The 25,016-nt window shown below is 43.1% G+C and overlaps 1 protein-coding gene across 1 annotated transcript in view; it reads left to right on the forward strand.

Moving 5' to 3' along the window:
- The window catches only part of itpr3 (inositol 1,4,5-trisphosphate receptor, type 3), a gene marked incomplete at its 3' end in the record, with an annotated part of 178,829 nt that overhangs the window by 59,774 nt on the left and 94,039 nt on the right, over positions 1-25,016 (forward strand). The window contains exons 7-18 of the mRNA XM_084333416.1: positions 516-599; positions 3,116-3,262; positions 3,624-3,719; positions 3,897-3,941; positions 4,063-4,205; positions 7,719-7,818; positions 9,712-9,872; positions 10,653-10,794; positions 14,199-14,360; positions 17,415-17,587; positions 21,105-21,224; positions 22,268-22,349. Coding sequence (XP_084189542.1) covers positions 516-599; positions 3,116-3,262; positions 3,624-3,719; positions 3,897-3,941; positions 4,063-4,205; positions 7,719-7,818; positions 9,712-9,872; positions 10,653-10,794; positions 14,199-14,360; positions 17,415-17,587; positions 21,105-21,224; positions 22,268-22,349 — 1,455 coding nt within the window. The remainder of the gene's footprint in view (positions 1-515; positions 600-3,115; positions 3,263-3,623; positions 3,720-3,896; positions 3,942-4,062; positions 4,206-7,718; positions 7,819-9,711; positions 9,873-10,652; positions 10,795-14,198; positions 14,361-17,414; positions 17,588-21,104; positions 21,225-22,267; positions 22,350-25,016) is intronic.

The raw sequence follows: 25,016 nt of genomic DNA on the forward strand, positions 1-25,016 counted from the left end.
ATGATTTGGTTATGATATCATTTGTGTATACACTTCAAATATCCATTTGAGAAATAGTTTGCTACATGAAATTCATCAATCAATATTTGAAAGAAATACAGATGATTTTCTCTTGAAAATGTTTAATGTTTTGTGAACATCAACACCACCAATATTTACCTCAGAATAGGAAGTGATTTTGGTTCATCTTCGTAGATGTCTTTACCATGTTGAGAATGTTTGGATTTTAACAACTTCCTCTTTTGAGTTCCTAATGAGTTCCAGATGGTTTCTACTCGAATGCTTTGAAAACTGTAGAGGAGACACAAGGAAGACTTTAAAAGAGTGAGAGAGAGAAGCTGCTGAACAGCTGTGTTTGTGTGTGTGTGTGTGTGTGTGTGTGTGTGTGTGTGTGTGTGTGTGTGTGTGTGTGTGTGTGTGTGTGTGTGTGTGTGTGTGTGTGTGTGTGTGTGTGTGTGTGTGTGTGTGTGTGTGTGTGTGTGTTTGCGTGTGTGTTTGTTTGCCTCCCTCTACAGGTCAACTCTGTGAACTGCAACACCAGCTGGAAGATCAACCTCTTCATGATGTTCAGTGACCACAGAGAAGAGGTTCTGAAAGGAGTGAGTTACTGCTATTCTCTCTCTGTCACTTTATCAGTACAGCATGATATTGTGATCTTCTATCATATTTATATTTTTATACAGTATATTTAGTTATTATATTGATACGCTTTATCCAGTATAGTGAGTATTTGTCATCATACTTTTTCCAGCCAATGTCGACCTTGTAGCAGATAAGGGTACATTTGCTGTCTATTGACTTTGTTTATTCTTATAGTTTTTTTTTACTTTGAACTCTAGTGCTTGGATATAGGTGAGAGTTGTTCATGTTTACTATTATTTTGTTGATTGCTTTAGACCATAGGAATGACTGAAATAGTAGTTCCCAGGTTTGGGGAGAGCGAGAGGCAGATGTTTGGGGAGAGCGAGAGGCAGATGTTTGGGGAGAGCGAGAGGCAGATGTTTGGGGAGAGCGAGAGGCAGATGTTTGGGGAGAGCGAGAGGCAGATGTTTGGGGAGAACGAGAGGCAGATGTTTGGGGAGAGCGAGAGGCAGATGTTTGGGGAGAGCGCGAGGCAGATGGAGAGGAAGAGGCCAGGTACCTGGAGAGAGGTGGAATGATGTCTGTGATCCAGACATAATTCCACCACAGCCGACCTTCAGACCCACCAATCCACCAGGACCCCGGGTCATACTTACAGCTCCATTTTGAAGACAAACCTTCGACCGTCTGTCCAAAATAAAACCACTATATGTGGAGATGAGGGATGCATGTAGGAGGAACTTTCACCCTGACCGGGACATTTCCATTGATGAGCGAATGGTGGCCTCCAAAGCCTGTATGTCACTCAAACAATATATGAAGAACAAACCCGTCAAATGGGGGTATAAGCTGGCCGCTGTTCGACTCCACAAATGGTTATACCTGGGACTTCTTTGTATATGAGGGAAAGCTCCATGGAGGGACTGGGAAGGGGCTCAGCTATGACTCGGTGATGGAGCTAATCAACACGCGATTTCTTGGCACCGATGTTAAGCTGTTTGTACTGTAGATAATAATATAATAATAATGCAGGACCTGTTGCAGAGGTCTTTATTCGGCATTCAAAGACACTCAATGTTTTTTAGCGGTACACACAGCGGTTAGTTTTTAGCACACACACCGGAACACACACGCATGCATTGTCTCTTTAGAATCGCCGATGCGATTAACCCATCCCGTCGTCCTTCCCCCCCAAGGGCAGCCGGGAGCAGACAGGCGTCAACGTGAGCCGCGCCAGGGGACCAATCCAAGTGCTCCTGTCCGTCTTCGTCAAGGACGCCACAGCGTTAGCGATCTGTTGTTGTGCATGTTTTTCCATTGGGTTTTATCTTATCGGGGGGGAAACCCTTGCGAGCACGGGGAGAACATGCAAACTCCACACAGAAAGGCCTGGGAGATACCCCACCTGGGTACCTGGCATCATGGAAACCTGGTCCCCAAGCGGGAATCGAACCCTGGACCTTCTTGCTTGCTGTGAGGCGACAGTGTTTAACCACTAAACCACTGCCGTGATCACTTCTACGCGAGTCCCACCCTGTTCCGGGACCTCCTTGAGATGAGAATCTGGGCGTGTGGAACCATACGCACAAACAGGATTAGTTTCCCCAAAACCAAAACCAAAACCAACAGTTTGGAGAGCAAGGCTCCCCGTGGCAGGGAGACCCTTCACCACATCACCTGCCGACCTACATCACTGGGAGCACAACAGCAGGGCGGGGGCGGCTGAGGTGCACTGTCATGTCAAGACACCTGTAAAATGTGCCTCATGTGATGTGCCTTTGGGCTTCGTCATAAACCGCAAATGCTATCAGGACTGGCATGTTGAAAAGCTTACTCCCAACTAAAAGGACAATATATACTTGCCTTATGCATACCGCACCTTATGTGTATGTTGGCATTTAGCATTTTTAGATTATATATTGCACATATTTAGCATTTTAGCATTTCGTTTTTTAGATTATATATTAGATTAGATTTAGATGATTGGATTATATATTGTAACTATATTTATTGTAGGGCAAATACAACTGAGAGGGCATACATTATCTTATCTTACACAAAGTGTAATACCAAGAGGAGCTATTTTGCCTAAAGATCGCTGTTTGATGTCATCACCGATTATACCTTTAAACTACATCTCTCTCCTCAGCTTGTTACGGTTTATTTTTCCTATTATGTTCTTACTTTTCCTCTTCTCTATCTGCAGAATACAAGGGATATGTGACTGCTGTCGGGTGATTTAAAAGCTAAAAGGAAAAACAATGATTAACAAACGATCTAAGATATTGTAGAATGATTTTGTCTGGTATAGGGGTGGGGGAGGGAGGGAGGGAGGGCCTTATTTTATTTTTATTTTCTTTTGGCCCATGTGGGACCACCTGTAAAAACAAAGTCTCAAATAAAAAAACCTTGATCAAAAAAAACTACATCTCTCTCTCTCTCCCTCTCCACCCCTCTGTGACTCTCTCTCTCTCTCTCCATCTCCACCCCTCTGTGACTCTCTCTCTCTCTCTCTCTCTCTCTCTCTCTACAGGGTGATGTAGTGAGATTGTTCCACGCTGAGCAGGAGAAATTTCTTACCTGTGATGAATATAAGACCAGGATCCATGTTTTCCTCCGAACCACCTTGAGACAATCAGCTACTTCAGCCACCAGCTCCAACGCTCTCTGGGAGGTGGAGGTACGCGCACGCACGCACACACACACACACACACACACACACACACACACACACACACGCACACACACACACACACGCACACACACACACACACACACACACACACACACACACACACACACACACACACACACACACACACAAACACACACACACACACGCACACACACACACACACAGAAACACACACACGCACACACACACACACACACACACACACGCACACACACACACACACACACACACACACACACACACACACACACACACACACACACACACACACACACACACACACACACACACACAAATGTTAAAAGATAGGTCATATGTGTTAATGTTTTTCTGATTGGTTTGCCAGGTTGTCCATCATGATCCATGTCGTGGGGGAGCGGGACATTGGAACAGCCTCTACCGGTTCAAACACCTGGCCACCGGCAACTACCTGGCGGCTGAGGTAACCATGACAACCAGGGAGGTTACCATGACAACCAGGGATGGATGTATGGATGGATGGTTGGAAGGATGGATGGATGGATGGAACCAAGCTACTGAAGATAAGGTTGGATATGTGGATGAAGATTATTGGATACATTTTGTAGTTTTTATTATTGTTGTGTTGTTGTTGTTATAGGAGAATCCAGGCTATAAGGGAGACGTGGCTGAGATCCATACCTCTGTGAGTTGTGTGTTCATTCATTTAGAGTCTTGATTCTTTTCTATTCTATTCATTACTCGCTTAAAAATATAAAAATATATTGTATCACAAACTCTACCCTGACCTCTGACCCCTCTGTTAGCTGGACGGTAGCCAAAGCAACAAGCGTAGCCATGGTGAGCGGATCAAGTACAAGCTTGTTGCAGTGCCTCATGGGAACGACATTGCCTCCCTGTTTGAACTGGACCCAACTACGCTGCAGAAGACTGACTCCTTTGTCCCAAGGTAACTATCCATCTATTGTACTATGTACTGTAGTAGCACTAGTTGTATCAAGGTAACTATCCATCTATTGTACTATGTACTGTAGTAGCACTAGTTGTATCAAGGTAACTATCCATCTATTGTACTATGTACTGTAGTAGCACTAGTTGTATCAAGGTAACAATGCATCTATTGTACTATGTACTGTAGTAGTACTAGTTGTATCAAGGTAACAATGCATCTATTGTACTATGTACTGTAGTAGCACTAGTTGTATCAAGGTAACAATGCATCTATTGTACTATGTACTGTAGTAGCACTAGTTGTATCAAGGTAACAATGCATCTATTGTACTATGTACTGTAGTAGCACTAGTTGTATCAAGGTAACAATACATCTATTGTACTATGTACTGTAGTAGTACTAGTTGTATCAAGGTAACAATGCATCTATTGTACTATGTACTGTAGTAGCACTAGTTGTATCAAGGTAACAATACATCTATTGTACTATGTACTGTAGTAGTACTAGTTGTATCAAGGTAACAATACATCTATTGCACTATGTACTGTAGTAGCACTAGTTGTATCAAGGTAACAATACATCTATTGTACTATGTACTGTAGTAGCACTAGTTGTATCAAGGTAACAATACATCTATTGTACTATGTACTGTAGTAGCACTAGTTGTATCAAGGTAACAATACATCTATTGTACTATGTACTGTAGTAGCACTAGTTGTATCAAGGTAACAATACAACTATTGTACTATGTACTGTAGTAGCACTAGTTGTATCAAGGTAACAATACATCTATTGTACTATGTACTGTAGTAGTACTAGTTGTACCAAGGTGACAGCGCAGACACATCAGCCGCACAAGCAGGCACTTGCGGGTTCCGAGCAAGAACAGCACGCGTGGCCGGGTACACCGAGTCCGACTTCAGAGCGGGCGAAAGTGCACGGAGGAAGGCACATTTACATTGGAACAGCTGTAAATGCCTAGTCTATTGCGAAGTCAGTCCCTGTTTGAAGATTTTTTTAAGATTTCCAGTGTTCTATTGTCCATTTTGCATGTATAACCAGTAATTATATAATTAATAGTGCTGTCAATCGATTAAAATATTTAACTAGATTAATCGCATGATTGTCCATAGTTAACTCGCGATTAATCGCAAATTAATTGCATTTTTTTCTCTACCTTAAACGGATCTTCTTCAAGTTCCTAGTTTTAATACTCTTATCAACATGCGAGTCAACAAATGCTTGCTTTATGCAGCCATTTAACACAAAAGGATGACCCTCATGCATTGCAAATTTGCATCAAATTCAAAACAGAGTGATGCACAAAATAACTTAAAAGAAAATAATAATTTAAAACAATGAATAAAGTGTGCATGAAATAATAGGGGAAAGAAAACGTTAGGAACTTGTTACATTCACCCACACAAGGGCTGAGGACTCACACACCCCCCCTCTCTCTCTCACACACACACTCTCCCAGCTCTCTTTCTCTCTTGCCCCTTCCTCATCTCTCTCACCCCCCCCTCTCTCTATATATCTCACACACACACACACACACTCACTTCAGAAACAAACATAGTATCAATGAGAGCATCAATAATACACCTGAGTGAAGTCTAGTAAAAAAAAAGGTAAATCTTTTTATATATTTTTTTAGTTAATCGTGAGTAAAAAATAGTGGCGTTAATAGAATCGGGTGATAACGCGTTAATACCGCGTTAACTTTGACAGCCTTAATAATTAATTAGAATGTTAGAATTCATTTTAGAATGATCATCAGTGTGACTGTACTCCTGAAACATTATAGTAATATGGTTTATTTGTATTGGGAAAGATACAGACACATTAGCTGGTTGAACAACATCTATATGTGTGGTAATAATGCAGATATTGAGTGTATTTGTGTGAAAAAGCGTGTGGTGCACGCCTCTGAATCCAACCAAAGCGGAAACGATCGCTTCCAGCCCGCGGTGCGCGCGGCCGGTGGGCACAGCTACGTCCGTTAACATGGGAGCGAAAGTGAAGCGCAGGTCGCCCGCCCACCTTCGCGCACGGCTGGTGTGTCTGCGCTGTAATAATACATATATTGTACTATATACTTGTTAGAAAATGGTCGTTGATTCAAGATTCAAGATTCAACGTGTCTGCGTTGTGTTGATTTAGTTCATGGAGGCAATCGTTCGTGGAATTCTGTCCTCCCACGGCTTACTTGAGACACCACTATCTCTTCCCATGGTTGCATTCGGACAATTGTATGCTGAGTCGTCATTTCATATCAGAAGGATGTTTATTCACCATAAACAAAGGTCTCACACAGAATGCAAAACGAATTGAAAGTCTTTAGAGGTCTAAGGAAAGCTAAGAAAATAATAGCTCTATTTTTACTATGTACTGTAGTAGTACTAGTTGTACCAAGGTAATAATAACTCTATTCTATAGTAGTACTATACTATAGTAGTACACAGTAATACAAGATGTCATATCAAAGTTATTCACATCATTAGTGAAACTGACTTGTGCAACAGCAATCAGATGCTTAAATATCAGGAATGTAAAATTTTATTTTGTAAATGAAATCTTTTCTCAATTCAACAGAAAAAATCTGTTTTGTGTAACATCAGAGGTCCAACTCTGTGTCTTGTAGCCATGCCCTTGTCTCTGGTCCCAGGGGCAGAGGGTGGTCTGTATAGGGGGCAGATGGTCATGATATGCTCAACAGTTTGGTCAGGGTCTCCACACTCGCATGCAGCGCTGTCTGCCAGGCCCCACTTCTTCATTGATGATTTGAAGCGACCGACCCCAGTTCGTATACGGTCCAGCAGAGTCCATTGCCGGCGTGAAAGATCGTCTCCTGTGGCGCCATCTCCTGGATCTCAGATGTAGTGGTAGATGCGGGTTGGCCTAGCCCTCTCCCACTCTTGCTTCCCGGCTGCCACCAGCCATCCATCTCTGGGCAGGTCCTTATTGGTGGAACGGAGTGTCTCTTGTGCCGCCTTGTTGTAGGGGTGGTGGGACTTGAGTCTGCTCAGAGGTGCTGCTGTCGTTGTGGTGTTATGTAGGATGTGCCAGTCATGCTTCATTGCTTTCCTTGCTAGGGCGAGAGTGGCAGCCCTAGGCAAATGGTTAGACTAGCTTACCCTTGTTGTTTGTAAATCACCAAAATGGTCATCAGTATGCAACCGTCCCCCCATCCACACTCAACTCCAATCCATACATCTGACCAAAACAAAAATTTAAACAAAGTGTAATACCAAGAGGGGCTATTTTGCCTAAAGATCGCTGTTTGACGTCATTAACGATTCTACCTTTAAACTACTGTGTTTACCCCAACATATCTCTCTCTCCCTCTCCACCCCTCTGTGACTCTCTCTCTCTCTCTCTCTCTCTCTCTCTCTCTCTCTCTCTCTCTCTCTCTCTCTCTCTCTCTCTCTCTCTCTCTCTCTCTCTCTCTCTCTCTCTCTCTCTCTCTCCTCTCTCTCTCTCTCTCTCTCTCTCCTCTCTCTCTACCAGGAACTCCTATGTGCGTTTCAGACATCTGTGTACCAACACATGGATCCAGAGCACCAACGTTCCTATTGACATTGAGGAGGAGAGGCCTATTAGACTCATGGTTAGTTGTGATGCTCTGTGTGTCTCATGGTTGGTTCTGCTACTCTGTGTGTCTCATGGTTGGTGCTGATGCTCTGTGTGTCTCGTGGTTAGTTCTGATGCTCTGTGTGTCTCATGGTTAGTTATGATGCTCTGTGTGTCTCGTGGTTAGTTATGATGCTCTGTGTGTCTCATGGTTAGTTATGATGCTCTGTATGTGGGTGTGTGTTTCTCTCTCTGGCTGATATAGATATGAATATGGAAATGGGCTGCATTCATATAACAGCTTTTGTCCAAAACACTTTACATCTTATGCCTCACATTCACCCATTCACTTACACATTCACAGACCGACAGTGGAGTCAACCATTTACATTACATTTACATTTAGTCATTTAGCTGACGCTTTTATCCAAAGCGACTTACAAGTATTTGTACGACTGTACGACAAGTCATCAGGAAGGGTACAACTCTATCAGCTGAGTAACAATGTTCATCAAAGTGTTGCGTGTTACAGTGTAGGTTAGTTAGGGTTAGAGTTATTTTTATTTTTTTATATATATTATTATTTCAGATAATGGTTGAAGAAGTGCGTCTTAAGTCGATGGCGGAAGATTGGACGGGTTTCGGCTGTCCTAACTGGGGTGGGTAGTTCATTCCACCATTGTGGGGCAAGGACTGAGAATAGGCGACATCTCTTTGATGACCCTCCCGGGGCTTGGATAGGAGTAGGTCTGAGGCGGCCAGAAGATGCAGAGTGTAGGGGTCTTGAGGGTGTGTAGTTAGAGACCATTGACCGGAGGTAGGCGAGAGCGGTTCCCTTTGCCGCATGGTATGCTAGGTCGAGGGCCTTGAAGCGGATACGTGCAGCAATGGGGAGCCAGTGCAGGTCCCTAAGAAGTGGGGTGACATGGGCCGACTTCGGTAGGTTTGAGATCAGGCGGGCCGCTGCGTTCTGAATGAGTTGAAGAGGCTTGGTGGCAGTGGCCGGGAGGCCAGCGAGCAGTGCGTTGCAGTAGTCGAGGCGGGAGATGACTGTTAATTGGACGAGGAGTTGGGTGGCTTCTTTTGTCAGGAAGGGGCGGATCCTTCTGACGTTGCTCAGGAGGAATCTGCAGGTTCTGGTTGTCGCTGCGATGTGAGCAGAGAAGTTCAACTGGTCGTCGAGGACAACACCAAGGTTCTTGGCGGTCGGGGACGCGGTCACAGCTGCATTGTCGACTGTGATGGAAAGGTCGGTCAGGGGGGAGGATGATGTCAGCCATGTCAGCGCAGAGCCAGCCACTCCCATTCCTGCGAGGGCCGCGAGGAGGATCTGATGGTTGACTGTGTCGAAGGCTGCAGATAGATCTAGGAGAATCAGGACAGAGGAGAGGCCTTTCGCTTTTGCTAAGTGAAGTGCCTCTGTGACCACAATGAGGGCCGTTTCTGTGGAGTGGCCAGTCCGGAAGCCAGACTGATTAGGGTCTAGGAGGTCATTCAGTAAGAGATAAGCAGTAAGTTACCATGCAAGGTGTCAACCTGCTCATCAGGAGCAGTTAGGGGTTAAGTGTCGTGCTCAAGGACACTTCGACACATTGCCGGGAGGACCCACTAAATTATACTAGTAGAGATATACCTTTAATCTCTGTATAGTTGGGGACATGTCCCATACAGACCTTTAATCTCTGTATAGTTGAGGACATGTCCCATACAGACCTTTAATCTCTGTATAGTTGAGGACATGTCCCATACAGACCTTTAATCTCTGTATAGTTGGGGACATGTCCCATACAGACCTTTAATCTCTGTATAGTTGAGGACATGTCCCACAGTGACCTGTATTCTCTGTCTAGTTAGGGACATGTCTCATAGTGACCTGTATCTTCTGTCTAGTTAGGGACATGTCCCACAGTGACCTGTATTCTCTGTCTAGTTAGGGACGTGTCCCACTAAGGAAGACAAGGAGGCGTTTGCCATCGTCTCAGTGCCTGTCATGGAGATCAGAGACCTGGACTTTGCCAACGATGCCAGTGCCATGCTGGGTACCGTGGTGGACCACTTCAACCAGGGCTTCATCAGCCAGAACGACCGACGGTAAGACACGTGTCGGATGTATGTGTGTGTGTGTGTGTGTGTGTGTGTGTGTGTGTGTGTGTTTGTGTGTGTATCAATGGTACTGTACCATTCACATGCAGAGTACAGTAATTGGATCAGTTATTGACTAGTGGTTCCCAAACTGTGAGGCTGGCCTCCCTTGGAGGGACCAGCAGAACTACAGGGGGGGAGATTGAGGGATAAAAAATACATTGTTCCCTCATATAGTTCTATGGTTGTTCCCTCATATAGTTCTATGGTTGTTCCCTCATAGTTATATGGTTGTTCCCTCATATAGTTACTGTATATGGTTGTCCCTACCAGTCTAGTGGACTGCTGGCAGCGCTAACACAGTGTGAAGAGAGGTCTGGCTGTGAGAGACTATGAGTGGAACAAAATGTCAGAGTGGAATGAAATGTATTCAGATTTAAATACAATGTGTTGTTGCATACGAGAAATCTGTTATCTCCTGTGGTAGTGAGCTAGCTAGCTGACGCTACGTTTTTTAATTATTATTATATATAATTTTTTGTATTAAATGGAAAGAGATTATCTTACTATGAGACCCAATAAATGCACATCAGAACACTATGGAACCTCAAGTTTAATGTTTGAATGAAGAGAGACCGGTAGAAACAAATACAAAATAAAAAAAAATTAAAACGCTTTGCTGCTGTCACTGCTGGTGTAGGCCTCACCACATGTAAGGGACATAATCTAACCAGGTATTAGACAGAATCCAAGCAGGATCTGTACTCTAATGTTTCCTGTGTTTCCCAGGTTTGCCATCAAGCTACTAGAAGACGTGGTGTTCTTTGTGGCCGATGTCATCAACAGCGGTCAGCCGGTCCTGGATGTAGTCATGGCCAAAGCCAACCGAGAGAGACAGAAACTTATGAGGGAACAGAACATTCTGAAGCAGGTAGGATCTAGCAAATAGACATAGCCCCTAAAACCTCACTCTGACCCTAAACCCGAACCTCTAATCTTAACCTTAACCTTAACCTTATCCCATGTGTAACTAAGAGAGACACAGATTGTTCAGAAAACAGAATATACCCAAACAGGTAGGATCCGGAACTAGACATAGGGTCTCATTCACCAACGGACTTAAGACAAAAGTTAAGAGAACATTTCATCATAGCTCCACTTAAGACCTTTTCGGGCCGATTTTGGCATTCACGAACGGTTCCTTCTCGGGGATTCGCTCGTAGCTAAGAGCAGGATTTACAAGCATGGAAGAGTAGTCTTAAGTCGGACAGACTGGTGTGCGCCGTGTTCTTAACTCATTGGACGCCATGGATTAGCCTCATCCTGTAGTAGCTACCGCCACCACTGTAAACGGTGGGAGTCGCTCACCTTGTTTGCAGGGCTATAACTATTTAAATATTATAGCTATATATGCAATACTATGGCCCATTTGACATTGAGTATCTATCGTTCAATATGTGAAAAAGGAATCTTTTTTCCATCCATACATTCTTGTTTTATACCGTGGTGAATATAAGTATGGTTTTAGAGTGGTCTAGGGTCATTCCTGGGAGGCTAGTAATAGCCTGCGACGCATATTATACTTAATCCATTGGCATTTCGTCCCTATACACGCTACAATAAAAAATTGAAATGCATATGATCAGTATATTATGTTCCATCATGCATGCATGAAAGGGGAGGGGGTCGTTTCTGATTAATTGATTGTCAATAACGGCATTCGTTAGTACAACAGCATACGCTGATCAGGGCGATGGCTATGAAAACAATGCACAACCAAGCTGAAATGGACGTTAAATTGCTCTTACCTGTGGCCGATGAGACTCCAAAAAGAATATTCCAATTATTTGATTGCCATCTGCTAGATCGTATGTCCATTTGGCCCACGCCATAACCCCCAACAGCATAATGAATCTGGAGTCCCGAAAGTGATTCAATGCGATCAAGTATACCCCTCGGTCCACGTTACTCAAAAATTCTGCCCGGAGGAATTTCAATGATACACAGAGTCATACACAGAGTCAGAAAGGAAGTGCGACATCGGCCGGATACCACCAGGTGGCGGTATTGGACCTTTGCGATCTCAGACACATTGCCACACAGTACGACAGCCTTCCTGGATGATTTATGAATGAATAGCGAATAAAAGAAATAACGAACGATTGGCGGACTAACGCGTATTGTTGGCGGCCATTGAGTTAAGGGCTTTATTTGGGAGAAATCATGGTGATTGCGTTCACGTCGATTCTACAGACATCATTGGAATTAAATAATTATAATAATAATAAATACGACAATCTTTGTCTCATAAAAAATTCTGTTTTACATTTACAGTCATGCCTCAAGAGGCATTTTGATGTCCGAAAATAAATAAAAGCACTACACCAACACTGCAAATGACAGTGTAAATAAGAACTAAACCCAATCACATGGATATAGCTATAGTGGAATATACTGTATTAATATTCCATATTTATACTTTCTTGTTGCGCGCTCCTGGTCACCTGCACACACATACACACACACACACCCCTGAAATTTCGTTGTATACTGTGCAATGACAATTAAAAGTCTATTCTATTCTATTCTATTCTACACACACACACACACACACACACACACACACACACACACATACGTGCACGTACTGTATAGCCTACGTGCGTAATGAATGAACAGTAGGCTTATATTATTCTAATGACTTGTTTTATTACGAGATCGCATATACTGTATGCGCTGCCCTATAGTAGTAAGCCATACTGTAGAACGTACAGTACACATCTTAGCGTGACATCTTAAGGCCGCCACAGAGTCGGGCGTACTGTGAGAGGACGGGGGAGCCTCTCGCTTAAAGGGGACATGCATTGCTATTCCTAGCACTATTTGGGCAACTTTACACAATTCCTGTGAGTCTATGGAACACCTCTGTAAGGTTTTATTTAAAAAAATCCATTGTTTTATATTTCTAATCAAGTACTCAAAAGCCAAATTTTTCTCAGATTGGATTTCAGGCTATGTTGGCCTGGCTCCGCCCATAAGCACTTTGAGTGACAGTCATCCACACAGTCTGCGAGTGGCAGACAGAGAGAGAGAGAGAGAGAGAGAGAGAGAGAGAGAGAGAGAGAGAGAGAGAGACATGGAGCACTGTGTAAACAAACCTGACACTTCATCAAACAGGGTTTGACAGAGAGCGAGCGAGAGAGAGAGAGGGAAAAACAGATACACCCTCGCGACAGAGCACACATACACACACGCACGTCGCGCTGTCGTCTCTCTGTCTGTCTCTCTGTCTGTCTCTCTCTCTCCCTCTCCCGTTTGAGGAAGTGATAGAGGGGGTGAGAGAGAGACAGACAGAGAGACGACAGCGCGACGCGTGTGTGTGTATGTGTGCTCTGTCGCGAGGGTGTATCTGTTTCTCCCTCTCTCGCTCGCTCTAAGCAGGTCCCCTTCTATGAGCTACAACCACAGAGCCAATCGGATCACTATCCGCTCCATCCTCACCACGTGACGTCACGATGCGAGTCAAATCAGAATGACCTAATTAAATCGAGCAGGAAATGGTCTGAGCTGAATGAGAGCAATCCGCCAATATGGTATTTAGAGACACAGACACATTGATACTAACTACTATTACTATAATACAATGCTAGACACTGAAAAAAATCCATTTATAATGCATGTCACCTTTCAGTTTTGCACACGGCGCTCGCCTTATGAGGAGCTGGCGGGGCGTGTCTGTATGCAAATTCAGGTGTATGAGAATGCGCTTCCAGTTTATGAATGAGTGACGTACTTCATTCAGGGGATCGCAGCTGCGATCATTTTGGCTACTTAAGAGAACCTCTCCATACGTTGAACTCAATCACCAATGATTTTCTCACAAATTAGGCCCTTAAGAACACGAGCACACTCCAATCTGGCCTAACTACGACTGCTTTATCGCGTTTTTAAATCCTGTTCTTAGCTAAGAATGAAACACAGATACGAAACCAACCATTCAGGAATGGCAGAATTTCTGCGGGAACTTCATAAGTCAAGTTAAGAAGAAATATCTTTGTAACTTTTTTGTAAGTGTGTTGGAGAATGAGGTCCATTGTCCCTAAGCAGAGTTTGTGCTAGCGATATTTTGCCAGACAAAGTGTCAATTTCAGGTCCAATATCTCCTGAGAGTAAATGTGTCTCTGTGTCTGCATGTACATCTAGACTCTCCTCTCATCTGTGCAATATGTGTGTAAAAATGTGTATGTGTGTGTGTGTGTGTGTGTGTGTGTGTGTGTGTGTGTGTGTGTGTGTGTGTGTGTGTGTGTGTGTGTGTGTGTGTGTGTGTGTGTGTAGATCTTTGGGATACTGAAGGCTCCATTTAAGGACAAGGGGTTAGAGGGTCCTCTGCTGCGATTGGAGGAGCTGGCGGACCAGAAGAACGCACCCTATCAGTACATGCTCCGCCTCTGTTACCGGGTGCTACGGCACTCGCAAGAAGACTACCGCAAGAACCAGGTGAGACGCAGATAACACTCGATTATTTTAGATTATATTAGATTAGATTATTTTAGATTAGATTATTCAATTAGATTATTCTAGATTAGATTAGGTTAGATTACTTTATAATATATTACATTAGATTATATTATAATATTTTATATTAGATTAGATTATTCTAGATTATATTAGGTTAGAATATTTTAGATTTGATTATTTTTAATTAGATTAGACTATTAGATTAGAATAGATTATTTTAGATTAGATTATTTTAGATGTGATTAGATTATTCTAGATTAGATACGATTATTTTAGATTCGATTCGATTTTTTCCAGATTAGATTAACTCATTGACTGCCACGCTGTTTTCCCATCTGTACTCCCTGGCGCCAGTTTTTTTGGACCATGTTCACGATATTTCACAATCTTTGCGGAGCTATTGTATATTGTATATTATAGCTATGGAGACAAGAGTATGGCTCATTTGACAGGCACTATTTATACTAAATAGTTTGTTTCTACATACCCTCGTTCGTGCACAATCCCGAGCTAAACATTGCCCTGTTTCAAAATAATCCAGGCTGGTTTTCTAGATTGTGAGATAAAGTGTGTTTTGTGCAGCGTATGCGCAAATCTCACGGCTGCTCGCCTGAAAGCTATATAATTGCCAGCTCAAAGGTAAACACATGACCTTGTTTCTTCACAAAGCCGGGGGGACGGGGGGTAGTTTTCCGACGCTGCGATCATACAAACGCATGTTTTATGATGAAGTTTCGGTAAAGTACACGTAAAATAGACGTTACCTTTGTCAAAAGATACACTACCATTATGTTTCTTCACAAAATCATCGGGGGGGGAGGGGTCGTTTTACGACACTGCGATCATACAAACGCATGTTCTATGATGGAATTTCGGTAAAGTAGATGTAAAATAGATGTACCTTTGTTTTAGAGGTACTCCATTTCTCACTTCGATGGAGACATACAGAGAAATATAACGTTTGAAAACGCACCTTATCGTCGTCCATAATCATCATTCATATAATCCATTTAGTCTTTTTCATAATATCCAATAGTTCACTCTAGGCGATCCCCATTGTCGTCCTGCTCACAGCTGCTTGCAACCTACTAGTAGAGTGAGTCCCTATAGTTGTTTGGGGGCTGGGGCCACCCACACTATGCATGTTCATAAGGTAGGTGATACTGCCACCTGGCGGGATTCAATCGTCATTGCAATTTCAAGTACTCAGATGAGTCACCAAGGTCCATGCAACTGTTTTGAATAGGAAAATCGGAAAAAAGGATGGCGCTCAACGGTTGGCGACGAAACTCGAGATATGTCGGGTATGGCGCAGAAAGAGTTCAATTAGAAGTATATATAATATAGTTTTGATACCATGACATTCCTAGGTAGACTACATGTGGAACAAGGTGAAAGGGAGATTAGATTAGATTATTTAAAATTAGAAGTATTTATATTACAGAGACTCACAGGTAGACAACCGGAAGAACCAGGTGAAGGAGATTAAGGGGATGATGATCCACCTCCACTGGCTCCCCATCAAATCCCGCATCACCTACAAAACCCTCCTGCTCACCTACAAATCCCTTCACGCTCTGGCATCTCAGTACCTCACTGACCTCCTCCACCCCTACACTCAGTCACGGTCCCTGCGATCCACGGACACTGGTCAGCTCTCCATCCTCCGAACCAGATTGCGGACGTTCGGGGACAGAGCTTTCAGTGTGGCAGCTTCCACCCTCTGGAACTCCCTCCCCGCAGAACTCCGCACCGCCCCAACTCTGGACTCATTTAAAAAACTGCTCAAAACCCACCTTTTCAACTTGGCCTTTAACCCCTAATTTCTCACTCTATATGTATATGTATATGTATATGTTGTGTCTGTCCACTATGTTTGTTAATTTGTCACCCCCCCCCCCTATGTAAAGCGACCTTGGGTCTTATGAAAGGCGCTATATAAAACGAAGTTATTATTATTATTATGAAGATTCAAAAAAAATGAATTTTCCCATATTTGTAAATACAAATTCTATTTCTAAATCACTAGCCACTGGGAAAAATAACTCAATCATACTTTTATATAATACATAAATAGAAACATGTATCAAAGTCAAAGTCAAAGTCAGCTTTATTGTTGCTTCTCATAATGTGAAAGACATACAGAGAAATTAAATTGCGTTTCCCCCTTCCCACGGTGTATACATACTATAGTAAGTATAAATAATAAATAATGGCAGTAGAATACAATAATGGCAGTAAAGTAAAGTGGCAGTGAGATGATAGATATGGCAGTAAACTAATATAATGTCAACTAAAATAATGGCAGTAAAGTAAAGTGGCAGTGAGTTTGTGAAGTGGCAGTGTGTGTCTGTGTGTGTGTCAGTGGGGGGGGGGGGGGGGGGGGGGGGTTAGTCCAGAGTCTGTGGGGGCAGTGAGAGAGAGAGGAGTCCAGAGCCTGGGGCGGCAGGTGTGTGTGTGTGTGTGAGTGTGTGTGTGTGTGCGTGTGCGTGTGCGTGTGTGTGTGTCAGTGGGGGGGGGGGGGGGGGGGGGTTCTTAGTCCAGGTTCTGCGGTGGCAGAGTGAGAGCGGGGGGGGGAGAGCTGGGAGAGAGTTCAGCTTCCTGACAGCCTGGTGTATGAAGCTGTCTTGTAGTCTGCTGGTCCTGGCTCGGAGGCTCCTCCCGGAGGGCAGGGGAGTGTGAGGGGTGTGTGATGTCGCCCGCAATGCGTAGTGCTTTGCGGGCCAGGCGTGTATTGTAGATGTCCTGGAGGGAGGGGAGGGGGGCACCAAGCATTGTTTGCAGTAAAACCCAAATGTTTCAATAATGATCCCTCTCTCTCCTTCTCATCCCCCTCTCTCTGCTTCTTTCTCTCTCTCCATCTCTCTCCTTCACCCTCTTTCTCTCCCCCCTCTCTTTCTCTCTCCCTCTCTCTTCTCTCTTTATCTCTCTCCCTCTCTCTTCTCTCTTTATCTCTCTCCCTCCTTCCCTCTCCTCTCTCTCTCTCTCTCTCTCTCTCTCTCTCTCTCTCTCTCTCTCTCTCTCTCTCTCCAGGAGCACATAGCGAAGCAGTTTGGCGTAATGCAGAGTCAGATAGGTTATGACATCCTGGCTGAGGACACCATCACAGCTCTGCTTCACAACAACAGGAAGCTCCTGGAGAAACACATCACCAAGACTGAGGTGGAGACCTTCGTTAGTCTGGTCAGGAAGAACAGAGAACCCAGGTCAGTTTACCTGCCATTTAAAGACTGAGGTGGAGACCTTTTTTTAGTCTGGTAAAGAAGAAAATAGAACCCAGGTCAGTTTATCTGCCTTTAGGTTGAGACCTTTGTTAGTCTGGTCAGGAAGAACAGAAAACCCAGGTCAGTTTACCTGCTATTTAAAGAGTTTTAACCTGAATCCTGTCATTCTGTTGTGAGGAGGACATGACAATCAGATATAAAACGAACATGTTCTGTTGTGAGGAGGACATGTGATAATCAGATATAAAACTAATATGTTCTGTTGTGATATCAGATATAAAACGTACCAACGTGTTCTGTATCTCAAGCGCTCGGCCACATCGGCCCCCCAATAAATTATAATAAACTATTTCATCAAGTAGTTTCAACTGTAGTAGTAGAACTACCCCAGGAAAGTTGAAGAAATAATTGAAGAAACACATTGTATATCCAATTATCACATGTCCTTCACCCAACATAATGATGGGATTCAGGTACAAAAATGGCAATATGCCCATGTTATCATGACACATATAATGGAATTAGTATGTGCACAAGAAGGGGGAGGGAGTAGGGTGTTGAATGTGAGCATCATAGACAGACTGGAGGTGATCACTGTTTCTTCATACAGTAGTTCTGGTTCAGACTGGAGGTGATCACTGTCTCTTCATACAGTAGTTCTGGTTCAGACTGGAGGTGATCACTGTCTCTTCATACAGTAGTTCTGGTTCAGACTGGAGGTGATCACTGTCACTTCATACAGTAGTTCTGGTTCAGACTGGAGGTGATCACTGTCTCTTCATACAGTAGTAGTACATCAAAAGTAAATGGAGAAAAACAATGGAGTTCTATGACTTGTGGATATGAGCTATAATCTGGTGTTGGCTGGACAGACCATACTAGTAGAAGAAATGTGTTGTTGGTTTTGGTCTTTTCATAGGCTATGTTGACAATAAGAAAATGATTTAATTACACCAACCTTATCCTTTAAACAATATCAGAGGGAGTTATATTATGGTTATTGGTTAAACAATATCAGAGGGAGTGTTATATTATGGTTATTGGTTAAACAATATCAGAGGGAGTGTTATAGTTTGACGCAGAGCAGAAATGGGTATTTGTACATTGTATTATACATCAGAATGTGCACAAATGAACCATGTTATTGATGTTGTAACTATAATAATAATAATAATAACTTTATTTGTATAGCACTTTTCATACAGAGGTTGCAGTTCAAAGTGCTTCACAACAGTAAAAAATACAGGCATAAGCGAGCATAAAAAGATAGACAGGTAGAATCACAGTGTTTCACATTAGGATCTAGCATCCCAATAGGCTCTCCGCTTACAGTTTTCAGTAACACAAATAGTAAAAATAGTTTAAAATGATTCAGTTTAAAAATAGTAAAATAAAAATAAAATAAAATAAAAATTATAAAATAGAACGGACATAAAAAATACAGGCATGAGCGAGCATAGCAAGATATGGCAAGTGACAACAATGCATAAAGTTTACAGACAATCCATGCTGATTGATCTGCCATAAGCAAGTGAAAGTTTACAGACAATCCATGCTGATTGATCTGCCATAAGCAAGTGAAGATTACAGTCTGTTCTAACAAACCAAACTGCCATGTATTAAAGTTTACAGACAATCCATGCTGATTGATCTGCCATAAGCATAAGATTACAGTCTGTTCTAACAAACCAAACTGCTACAGCCAGGACACAGTTAACCTGGTTCTACTAACAGCCAGGACACAGTTAACCTGGTTCTACTACAGCCAGGACACAGTTAACCTGGTTCTACAACAGCCAGGACACAGTTAACCTGGTTCTACTACAGCCAGGACACAGTTAACCTGGTTCTACAATGCTACAGCCAGGACACAGTTAACCTGGTTCTACTAACAGCCAGGACACAGTTAACCTGGTTCTACTACAGCCAGGACACAGTTAACCTGGTTCTACTAACAGCACTAACCGACGGACATAAAAAAAAAAAAAAAAAAAAAAAAACAGGCATGAGCGAGCATAGCAAATAATAAGAATAGTTTAAAATGATTCAGTTCAAAAATAGTCATCAGTAAGAAGTAAAAAGTGCAATAACCGACACATGAATTTGATAGGCAGTGTAAAAGAGTAGGCAGGGTAAGAATAAATACAAGTTGTGTCAGGATATCCCTATAGTTTACTATAAGAGTAAACTTCTACACAAACATTCAATCACAGACAGTTTGTTGCACTGTTGGAGGAGACTGTACATGGTGACATCGGCTACCACACAGCTGTCAGAAGAAGTGTTATATCATGGTTATTGATTAAACAACATCAGAAGGAGTGTTATACCATGGTTATTGATTAAACAACATCAGAAGGAGTGTTATACCATGGTTATTGATTAAACAACATCAGAAGGAGTGTTATACCATGGTTATTGATTAAACAACATCAGAAGGAGTGTTATACCATGGTTATTGGTACCACCGTACTGCGGTTACAGGGACAAAGCTGTTCAGAAGATCAGCAGGTGCAGATATAGCACAATATAGCACCACCTGGAGTATGTTATTTTACATTGATTCAACATATTTTGTAATCATTTCAAACATTAAACAAAGGATCCATTGATCCATTTTTTCATCAGTACATTTCCGTTTTATACCGTTTTGAATACGAGTATAGTTTTGGTGATTTCTAGAAATTTCAGAGAAATTCCGCGAAAATAGCCATTTACTGGAATACACAAAACACGTTGTCATTTTCTGGCTGATTTATGAATATTTTCAAATAGACGCTAGATTATCGAGAGTATTTGTGTTCTTATGCATAATACAAAAGCGGGCTGAAAAATAATTTATTCGTGCCGCGCTCAGCGCCTAACGCCACACACACACACACACACACACACACACACACACACACACACACACACACACACGTTGTGCAATCTGTGAAAAACAACTCTGATTAACCCAAAACTGGTAAGATAGATTCCTTACCTCAGATCAGATGTTCTGCAAAAAGATGAATCCAATTCCTGATCGCCATTCCAAAATATTGATCGCGTTTATTGATCCAACGTTATAGTCCGAAACGCATGATCCAAGCTGCTTCCAGCCTCGCCAGTGACTCTGGTAACACGACACTGCTTGCCAGAGGTGGGGAAACCCTGGGGCGGAGTTTTTCTCTGATGCACTTTTTCACTCAATCCAATCCAATGATGTGCATTACCATCCGGGAGACGACAGGGGGCGGTATTTGCCCTTTTCGAGCTCAGAGCCATTCCCAATGATAATGTCAGGCTGGACGGATGAAAAATTAATGGATATCGCTAATAAAATAAATAACGATTAAATAACGAGAGATCTCGTTATTGGCAACCAACGCATGGCGGCCACTGAACTTTTCTTTTAACAACATTACAGATTCTACGTTTAAGAAGAAAAGGTACATATGTGTGTGTATTTCAATGCAATTTTCTATGACTAATGGTATGATGTTGGTTGTGTTGACAGGTTCCTGGACTACCTGTCAGACCTGTGTGTGTCCAACAACGTGGCCATTCCAGTCACTCAGGAACTGATCTGTAAATGTGTCCTGGAACCAAAGAACCAAGACATTCTCATTAAGACAGAGTAAGACATACAGAGGGAGATGGAGGGAGGGAGGGAGGGAGGGAGGGATAGAGAGAGAGAGAGAGAGAGAGAGAGAGAGAGAGAGAGAGAGAGAGAGAGAGAGAGAGAGAGAGGATGGAGGAATAGATGATGGATGGATTGAGGGTGTGAAATTAGCAGCAGTTAAACTGAACTCTGGAGGTCCATCCCTCTGTGTAGACCTAGTAGTGTACACAATAGTGGACATGTTGGATAATTCTTTGACAATTCTGCATCGTCACATTAAGGATTTAATTATGGATGTTGCCCTGTCGGAATCTAAATGATAACGTTAAATGTATTGATGCTCACATGTAGTGCAATTCTTGGACTCAATCACTGTTTAATCCATCTCTATCTAACTAAATCTGTAATGTTTAATCATCTCTATCATAAACTAAACTAAATCTGCAATGCACCCAAACAGCAGACTTAAACTATGCTGTAGAAACATTATCTGATATAGTTTGTCTTGTCCACTCACATTACCATTTCGAGACAAACTGAAGTAAACCCAACGGTCTCGAACCGAACGGTTCTGATTGTTTACACAAATCCTTTTATTCCTAGTTTGTATATATCTGGATCTTAATTGTTTGTATATATGTATATATAATATATATATATATATATATATATATATATATATATATATATATATATATATATATATATATATATATATATATATATATTAGGGGTACACACACACATTAAGTATTAGTCTACATACAAATTTTATCTATAGCATTTTTAACACATTGGTTGCCAGCCGGATATGGCGATTTATCGCTTGGATGCCACCACGTTAATGAATGGGAGGACGAGCACATTTGCGGACGCATAAACTATATCTTAAATTATGTGTCTAATACACCTGTCGCTTATCAATGACTTGCTTGCAGTCAACATGTACGGATTGATATATGTGTGTATACATGTGTGTGTGTACCCCTCTCAGTAAGCATCCTGTTCAATTACCAATCCAATCCATATTAACCTCATCTCTCCCTTCTTTCCTCCAGGCGTCGTGAACCCAAAGAGGCGCCCTCTGGTGGCGCTCCTGCCGAATATCTGGGGATGGAGGAGTATGGAGAGGAGGATGAGGTAGCATAGTGTGGACAGATAGAGACAGTCACACAATATAAATACAATATATAGACTACCAATGGACTCATCAAACAATATAACTACAATATATAGACTACCAACGGACTCATCATACAATATATATACATTATATAGTTCAAGTTCAAGTTCTTTAATAGTTGTCATACAGAAGTACAGAATACTTTCATACAAAATGCTTCTTACTGTTACGCTCCAGAGACTGTGCTAGACAAGATAGTATCAAATAACATAATAACATAATATAGCATGAATTTAGAAGAAGAATGAGGTCACAGTTGTTCGGTATAGACATATGTACAATGTTCTGAGTTACCATATAATATACAATACACAATACTATGCAGTGTACTAATGTACAGTACTATCTAGTGCAAAGCAGAAATGGGATGAGGTACAATTTTAGGTACAATTTACAGTAAGGTGTACGAGTTGTAGTGCAATCCTTCATCCATAAATATAAAGTGTGGGGAGTGGGTGCTACAGTGTGTTTGTTTAAAGTGGGTGTGTGCTATAAAGTGTGTGTAGTGGGTGCTACAGTGTGTTTGTTTAAAGTGAGTGTGTGCGTGTGGATGTGTGTGCTATGTGTGTTTGGTGGTTGTTGTTGTGTAGTGTTCATTCATTGTTCGTTTAGCAGCCTGATGGCCTGGGGATAGAAGCTACTTCTGAGTCTTTCTGTGCTCGCCTTGAGACTCCTGTGTCGCTTGCCTGACGGCAGCAGTTCAAAGAGGCAGTTGTTCGGGTGGCTCGAGTCCTTAATAATTCTCTTAGCCTTCCCCTTGCAACGCTTGTTGTAAATGTTCTGGAGGGTGGGGAGCCCCCCTCCAATTGTGCGTTCGGCTGAACGTGTCACTCTTTGTAGTCTGCTTTGGTCTTTTGCAGTGCTATTCCCAAACCAGGAGGTGATGTTGCCGGTCAAGATGCTCTCTATTGTACATGAGTAGAAGTTCTTAAGGATCTTCTGGCTGACTTGGAACTTCCTTAGGCGCCTGAGGAAGTAGAGGCGTTGTCGTGCCTTCTTCACCACACTGTTAATGTGTATGGTCCATTTCAAGTCCTCGGATATGTGGGCTCCGAGGTACTTGAAGCTGTTGACTCTCTCAACCGGTGCCCCGTCGATGCTGAGGGGGCTGTAGTCCTTGACCCCCGACCTCCTGAAGTCCACAATCATCTCCTTTGTTTTGCTGACGTTCAGGGAGAGGCTGTTTTCCTGGCACCATCCCGCCAGGACCTTGACCTCTTCCAGGTAGGCCCTCTCGTCGTTGGCAGAGATCAGGCCCACCACTACTGTGTCGTCAGCAAATTTGACGATTGTATTGCTACTCCGCTGAGCCACACAGTCGTGTGTGTACAGGGAGTAGAGGAGGGGACTCAGAACACAGCCCTGGGGGGCCCCTATGTTGAGGGTGATGGATGAGGAGGTGCAGTTGCCTGCTCTCACCACCTGGGGTCTGCCAGTCAGGAAGTCCAAGACCCACTGGCAGAGGTCATAGCCCAAGCCCAGGTCCCTGAGCTTGGCTATGAGTATGGAGGGGACTATGGTATTGAATGCCGAGCTGTAGTCGATGAATAGCATTCTCACATAGTTCCCCTGCCTCTTGTCCAGGTGTGATGCTGCTGTGTGCAGCACATGGGATATGGCGTCCTCCGTGGACCTGTTGGGGCGGTATGCAAATTGCAGGGGGTCCATGTTGATGGGGAGGGAGGAGCAGATGTAGCCCTTTACTAGCTTCTCAAAGCACTTCATGGCTATGGAGGTGAGAGCTACAGGGCGGTAGTCGTTGAGGCAAGCAGGCTTGGATTTTTTGGGTACAGGGATAATAGTGGACTTCTTCAGGCAGGTGGGGATGACAGCCTGTTCTAAGGACAGGTTAAATATGTCAGTGAATACTGGGGCCAGTTGGTCGGCACAGACTTTTAGGACGCGGCCGGGGATGCCGTCCGGACCTGCTGCCTTCCTGATATTCACTTTTTTAAAGGTCCGCCTCACCTCATGCTCTGTTACCCTGAACACTGCGCCTCCATCAGCAGCCGACCCCCCCCCCCCCATTGCCGAGGCTTGTGAGCTGGTGTTGTTATTACCAGCATCAAACCTCGCATAGAAGGTATTGAGGTCGTTTGCTAAGGAGATGTCATTGTTCAGTTTGAGGGAGGCGCCTTTGTAGTCTGTCATCGTTTTGAGCCCCTGCCACATAGCTCTAGAGTCAGCTTGTTCAAACTGGAGTTCAATTTTATCCCTGTAGCGCCGTTTGGCCTCTGACACTGTCCTCCTTACGTTGTGTTGCGCCACCTTGTGGTCATTCATGTTGCCTGCCACTAGGCCGTCATTGTATGCTTTGGTGCGCTCTCTCAGAGCTTCACGGACGGATTTGTCTACCCAGGGTTTTTGATTTGGGTAAACTTTCATTTTGGTAGTGGGGATTGTTTCTTTCACCCTAGTACAGACATAGTCCAGCACTGTCTCCGTGTAGGCATTAATGTTATCTGTGTCGCGGAATACAATCCAGTCTGTGTTGTGGAACACTGACCGGATCGTATCCTCTGACGTCACATCCCATTTCTGCACCTCTCGCGAGACTACGGGAGTACTTTTAATTCTTTGTCTGTACTTTGGTGTAAGGAAAATGGATGCGTGATCTGACTTGC

This window comes from Notolepis coatsorum (genome assembly GCF_963971535.1).
Source record: "Notolepis coatsorum genome assembly, chromosome: 17".
Taxonomy (NCBI): domain Eukaryota; kingdom Metazoa; phylum Chordata; class Actinopteri; order Aulopiformes; family Paralepididae; genus Notolepis; species Notolepis coatsorum.